We start from the raw sequence: 6,926 nt of genomic DNA, 5'->3' as shown, positions 1-6,926 counted from the left end.
ATGAAATAATTAGGCACTAATAAACTTGTGCCCCAAGGAAAGCAAATTGAGCACTATACATAGTGCTGTGTGAGGGTAAGAAAAGGCAGGTCAATGTAAGAGAGTATCTTTAATGAATATTGAAAGATAAAGTCAAATATATGCAAGGAGGAAAACAAACTATTAGATCCCTTGAGAAGTAACATCTCTCATAGGCTTTTTGGCATTTATGGCTTACACTCTCCTATAATAAAATATACATTGTCTTGTAACCAACATTTTCAGAGAATTTGCTCTTAAAGTCAATTCTGGGCAGACCCAAGTCAAAGGCTCTTCAGGTTTATGTTTTAAAGCCTCAACATTCAAAGTTTTTGCAATTAGTAGTAATGATGTAAAAAAAAATAGCCTAATTACACCTTCCTTCCATGTATTGGTCACTGGTAAATGTCTGTTCTAATTTGAGAATACACTGAAACTTCTTGCATCAAAGTGTTATATGAAGAATTTGCCTGAAATATTTGCATGAACATTTCACCATGTGAACTATTGTGTTGAATCAAAGAAGAATCAAAAATCAATTTACTAATCTGACTCTGGTGAAATAGCAATTATAGGAAATACATAAAACTTCTTTGAAAGTAGCAGATGGTTTTAGATCCTTGAGGAATTGCCACACTGTCTTCCACAATGGTTGAAATAATTACACTCCCACCAACAGTGTAAAAGCATTCCTATTTCTCCACATCCTCTCCAGCATCTGTTATTTCCTGACTTTTTTTAATGATCGCCATTCTAACTGGTGTGAGATGGTATCTCATTGTGATTTCGATTTGCATTTCTCTAATGACCAGTGATGAAAAGCTTTTGTTCATATGCTTGTTGGCCTCACAAATGTCTTCTTTTGAGAAGTGTCTGTTCATATCCTTTGCCCACTTTTTGATGGGGTTGTTTTTTTCTTGTAAATTTGTTTAAGTTCCTTGTAGATTCTGGATGTTAGCCCTTTGTCAGATAGATAGATTGCAAAAATTTTCCCCCATTCTCTAGGTTGCCTGTTCACTCTGATGATAGTTTCTTTTGTGGTGCAGAGGCTCTTTAGTTTAATTGGATCCCATTTGTCAATTTTGGCTTTTGTTACCATTTGACCCAGCAATCCCAGTACTGGGTATATACCCAAAGGATTATAAATAATTCTATTATAAAGACACATGCACATGTATGTTTATTGCAGCACTATTCACAATAGCAAAGACTTGGAACCAACCCAAATGTCCATCAACGATAGACTGGATAAAGAAAACGTGGCACATATACACCATGGAATACTATGGAGCCGTAAAAAATGATGAGTTCATGTTTTTTGCAGGGACATAGATGAAGCTGGAAACCATCATTCTCAGCGAACTAACACAAGAACAGAAAACCAAACACCACATGTTCTCACTCATAAGTGGGAGTTGAACAATGAGAACACATGGACACAGGGAGGGGAACATCACACACTGGGGCCTGTCAGGGGGTGGGGGGCTAGGGGAGGGATAGCATTAAGGGAAATACCTAATGTAGATGACAGGTTGATGGGTGCAGCAAACCACCATGGCATGTGTATATCTATGTAATAAACCTGCACTTTCGGCACATGTATCACAGAACTTAAAGTACAATTAAAAAAAAAAAAGGAAAGAAAATTGCAGATGGTGAAGTGAAGGAGTACTACGTGTCCTGTCTTGACAGGATATGATCCTGGTCAAAAATCCTTCTGTAGGTAGTCCTGCTCATCTATTTGGTCAACTCCAGGGATGAGGATCCCTACAAAGGTTCATTGTGTCCCTCTACTCTACAGTTGCTTTCTGTATCTCGGCCTGTGGATTAATCAGAAACTATTGTTAAAAATTATTTCCAGATGCTGCAAGTGGGAGGGAGGAAGGAAAGTAAAGAGAAAAAAAAGAGAAAAAGAAAGAAAGGGAAAGAAAGAAAAAAGAAAAAGAAGAAGAAGAAAAAAAAAAACGAACCAGGGTAGATGAAGACAAAGTTAAAAAGAAAGAAAAGGCTGGTGCTGGCAGAGAGCCTTATGCTCCGATTTGAGGTGTATGCATTTTATGCTGTAAAGCATGGCCAGTCACGGGAGGATTCAAAGCCAAGGAGAGATATGATCAAATCTGCACTTGGGAAAGCGCACCTTGGTGCGCATCTGGGGATAGGGGAATGTAGGGATGGGAGGATGGGGGATGGGAGTTTGGGGAGGAGGCAGCTGAAGAAGAGTCTTGTGATGGTGGAACCAGGACTTCGTTGTTCCTTCATGTGTGGGCAGAAGAGGTGGAGGATTTTAGGCGCCACCTGGTCTTGTCCCCACTGCTCAGGTATAGCTGCTGGCTGGAGCAGCGGCCTCGAGACGCCGCTCAAGTCTCACGGGCAGATGGGTTGGACAAAACGTTGCCCCCCTTCTTCTTCCCAGACAGGCAGGGAATCCCTCTTCTTCCTTTTGCTGAATCAGCTGGAGAAGAAAGCCCAGCAGGAGGCCGGCCAGCCTCAGTCCCGGGCCCTACCAGGGTCCTAGGTACTGGAATGGAACTTCGCCGAGGTCACCGCTCAAACGGCCACAACGGGGGAGCTGATTTAGATCCTCTGGGCCTGTTTCTTCCTTTTCTTTAAACGTCCCAGTCTAGCTTAGAGGAGGACCTGTTTTGTGTAAGGCTTGTGGGAGCAACCAGCACCTTTCCTGGGATACACTCTTGTTTGTGGCTTTTCCTTTGTTGTACGCTAGTGTCCACTATCGCCCACACGCTGACTGACCCCTGTTCTACACCGCCCCTGATACCACTGAATAGGGGGAGTTTGGGAAGTTTATGTTGTGCCCCAGAAAACACTAGTGGCCTTGTTCTCAAGATTAAATATCCTTAGAGCAGCCAGATCTGAAGAGGGACCCCAGAAAGATCCACGGACATGTTCATAGACAATATGTTTGCAATTGATAATATAGGAAACACTTTCTAATATTTCAGGAAAACAAAACCTTTAAAAAAACCAGACTCCTAACATTCTTACCTTGCTTCAGGACTGTTGGGAGGATAAGATAGTGTGGCAGCTATAAGCATTTAGCATAGAGCCTAGCATACAATAGTCCTTCCATGACATTAGTTCTCTCTCCCCAGCAAAGATGACACTGCATAATCCAATTTACAGTGGGGAAATTTTTCACTAGTACATTAAGATGTTATTTGCAGTTAGAAATAATGAATACTGTAATCCCAGCACTCTGGGAGGCTGAGGTGGGAGGATCACGGGTCAGGAGGTTGAGACCATCCTGGTTAACATGATGAAACTCTGTATCTACTAAAAATACAAAAAAAATTAGCCGGGAGTGGTGGCGGGTGCCTGGTGCCTGTAGTCGCAGGTACTCTGGAGGCTGAGGCAGGAGAATCGCTCGAACCGGGAGACAGAGGTTGCAGTGAGCCCAGATTGTGCCACTGCACTCCAGTCTGGCAACAGAGTGAGACTATGTTCAAAAAGAAAAAAAAAAAAAAAATGAATAAGACCTAGTATTTGCTAGCGCAAACAGGTGACTGCAGTCAAAAAATCTAAATTGTACATTTAAAAATAACTAAAAGAGTATAATTGGATTGTTTGTAACACAAAGGATAAATGCTTGAAGTGATGGATACCCCATTTACCCTGATGTGATTATTATGCATTGCATGCCTGTATCAAAATATCTCAGATTTAAATACACAAATATTTAAGTACATAAATACAGAGATACATAAATATATACATCTACTATGTACCCACAAAAATTAAAATTTTTTTAAAAGATGTTATTTGCATGCATAAATAAAATATTATTTAAATTTCCTACTTAAAAATTTTTCTTTCTTTTTCCTATGACAGTAGATAAATGGCAAGCAAAAAACGAGAAGTCCAGTTACAGGTGGGTCTGACATACCAACAATTCTTTATCTGGTGCACTGGTGCTTGAATACCTTTTACAGTGCCTTCCACTTTGCAGACAGTCATCAATAATCAAAGCCTGTGGGATGAGATGTTGCAGAACAAAGGCTTAACAGGTATAAGGACTCCCTGGCTGTATGACCACCTGGGGTTTGACCTAGGGCACCTCCTGGCACCCTGTCCCTCTAGAGTGTCACTCCCCACTTTGACCAAGAAATCCTGCAGTGCCTTTGCCCTGGCCATGTCTCCACATTGGGATAACTGCTATCCTAGATTGGTAGACTTAGTTATTTCATAAATATCATCATCTTCTAGTGATTGATGTTTACCAAGCCTGGTGTGGACCTTGCAAAGCAATGCAACCTTTATTCAGAAAATTGAAAAACGAACTGAACGAAGATGAAATTCTGCATTTTGCTGTCGTAAGAATTTTGTTTTCATTAAACCACTGTTTTCATATTATATTTTATAGTTTTTAAGTATCCTCTAATACTTTAAGTATTGTCTTAATTTAAACAACCTGTCAGTTCTTCAAAATAGATAGTCTTTACTTGACAGTTTTACTATATATTTAATTCTACTAGATCTGAGAATGAACATGATTTTTATCCCATTCTTATAACGTCGAGGCTATTTACCATTACTGTGAAAGTCAGAAAAGTGTAATAATGGATATGTCTATTGTTCTGTTTCCTTTCACCTGACCACATGTTCAGTGTGTCCTTTAGAATAAGGGCTGCAAAAGCTGTTTACTGGGTATCATTGAGTAGTGCCCTTGCATTAACCCAGTTACCATATTTTCCAGTGGCAATGATTTTTTTCCTCATTTATTTGCTGCCTGCTTGCAATAAGGGATTAAAATATTATAGCCAAACACATTTTACTTAATTGTACTGTTTTTTCAATCTATTCACATAAAATGATCAACTAATTAGAATTTTGTTGTCCAACATGGTAGCTACTAGACATAAGTGACTATGGAGCTCTTGAAATGTAGCTGGTCCAACTGAGGAACTGAATTTTTAATTTTAATGAATTTAAATCTGAATTTTCAAACTGATACTCCATTGAGTTATTGTAAAACTTTTAAAATCTGAGATAACTTGAGTATGTGAATCTACTACTTAACTGTAAATTTTATTAAAGCTAATTAAGGATTAATTATTTCTGATTAACATTTAGCATATGAATTAAGATGTACTCTTAAGTGTAAGAGACACATTAGATTTTAAAAATTTAATATGGAAAAAAGAAAGTGAAATATGCCATCAATAATTTTATACATTGATTACATGTTGAAATGAAAATATTTTGGATGTATCGGGTTAAGTAAAATTTATTATCACATTATTTTCACCTTTTTTGTTTTTAAATGTCCCTACTGGAGAATTTATATGTGTGGCTTATATAATATATTTATGTTATATAGAAAAGCTCCCAAACCAACTAGACTTAAAATACAGGAGCAGATAACAGATGATAACAGATCTTTACTCCTTATCTCTGGAATACATAGTTCCTAATGCAGACATGCAACCACAACCCACTCGTGTTCTTCCAGTTACAGGTCTTTCATGGCCCCTTTCAACCCAAACATTGGAATGGGTTTGCCTACTGACCTTGTATTTCACTATCCATCCCCTTCTTTAAATGCATTTTCCATAGGACTTATTTTCCTTAGTTCAAGATGATGAATAAGCAGTTTAAAGCCTAGACACTCACCTCTTATTATTTTTCTATTCAAGAGAGTAAGTGGCTGTCTACAGTAGTTAAATCCTGTTGTCCTGGTGAAGGAATTGACTTTTTTTTTGTCTTCTGAAATAAAGACTTTGTAAGGTTTTCATTCTTTAATTTTTTAAAAAAAGTCTTCATATAGATGTTATTTTTAGAGCAGTTTTAGGCTCATAGCAAAATTTACCAGAAAGTAAAGAGTTCTCATATATCCCCTATCCCCACACTCTCATAGCCTTTTCCACTATCAAAATCCCACATCAGAGTGGTACATTTTACAACGGATTAGCCTACACTGGCACATCATTATTTACCAAAATCCATAGTTTACGTTAAAGTTCATTCTCAGTGTTATACATTTTAGGGAGTTTAACAAATGTGTAATGACATGTACTTATTATATTATGGCATCATATAGTATAGTTTCATTCCCTGCAAAATCCTCTGTAATCTGTTCATCTCTCCCTACCCCATAACCTCTGGCAACCACCAATCTTTTGACTACCTCCACAGTTTTGCCTTTTCCGGAATGTCATATAGTTAGAGTCACATAGTGTAGAGCCTTTTCAGATTGGCTTCTTTTACTTAGTGATATGTGCCATGTCTTTTAATGATTTGATAGCTCATTTCTTTTTAGTGTCAAATAATACTTCATTATCTGGATATACCAGGGTTTATTTATCCAGTCACCTGCTGAAGAACATCTTGGTTGCTTCCAAATTTTAGCAGTTAGGAAAAGGCTGCTATAAACATCCATGCTTAGGTTTTTGTATGAACATACATTTTTCAACTCATTTGGGTAAATACCAAGGAGTAAGACTGCTGGATCATGTGGTAATGATATGTTTTATTTTGTAAGAAACCACCAAATCATCTTCCTAAGCAGCTGTACCATTTTGCATTCTTACCAAAAATGAATGAGAGTTTCTGTTGGTCCACATCCTCACCAGCATCTGTTCTCTGGATTTTGGTCATCCTAATAGGTGTGTAGTGGAATCACATTGTAGTTTTAGTTTGCATTTCCCGAGATTATGTGATGTGGAGCATCTTTATATATACTTATTTGCCATCTGTATATCTTCTTTGAGGAGGTGTCTGCTAAGGATTTTGGCTTTTTTTTAATTGGGTTGTTTGTTCTCTTATTGTTGAGTTTCAAGCATTCTGTGTATTTTGAATAACAGTGCTTTATCAGGTATTACTTTTGCAAATAGTTTATCCCAGTCTGTGTCTTGTTTTTCCATTCTCTTGTCATCATGGTTTTTTTAAAGACA

General features: G+C 37.8%; 1 protein-coding gene across 9 annotated transcripts in view; it reads left to right on the top strand.

The window, feature by feature from the left end:
* The first annotated feature begins 2,170 nt into the window (after nucleotides 1-2,170).
* NME8 (NME/NM23 family member 8) overlaps nucleotides 2,171-6,926 on the top strand; it is a 52,174-nt gene continuing 47,418 nt past the window's right edge. For 2 of the 9 annotated variants that reach the window (XM_054495678.2, XM_054495676.2), the window contains exons 1-2: nucleotides 2,171-2,336; nucleotides 3,865-3,904. In XM_054495678.2, coding sequence (XP_054351653.1) covers nucleotides 3,872-3,904 — 33 coding nt within the window. In that variant the 5' untranslated portion in view covers nucleotides 2,171-2,336; nucleotides 3,865-3,871. Of the gene's footprint in view, nucleotides 2,337-2,394; nucleotides 2,665-3,864; nucleotides 3,905-3,982; nucleotides 4,041-4,239; nucleotides 4,347-6,926 lie in introns of those variants that run through there. The other 7 variants (XM_054495672.2, XM_054495669.2, XM_054495670.1 and 4 more) reach the window with 7 other exon arrangements.

This window comes from Pongo pygmaeus, chromosome 6, assembly GCF_028885625.2.
Source record: "Pongo pygmaeus isolate AG05252 chromosome 6, NHGRI_mPonPyg2-v2.0_pri, whole genome shotgun sequence".
In the NCBI taxonomy this organism is placed as follows: domain Eukaryota; kingdom Metazoa; phylum Chordata; class Mammalia; order Primates; family Hominidae; genus Pongo; species Pongo pygmaeus.
Note: the sequence above shows the minus strand (reverse complement) of the source record. Positions and strands in the feature narration are given on the sequence as shown.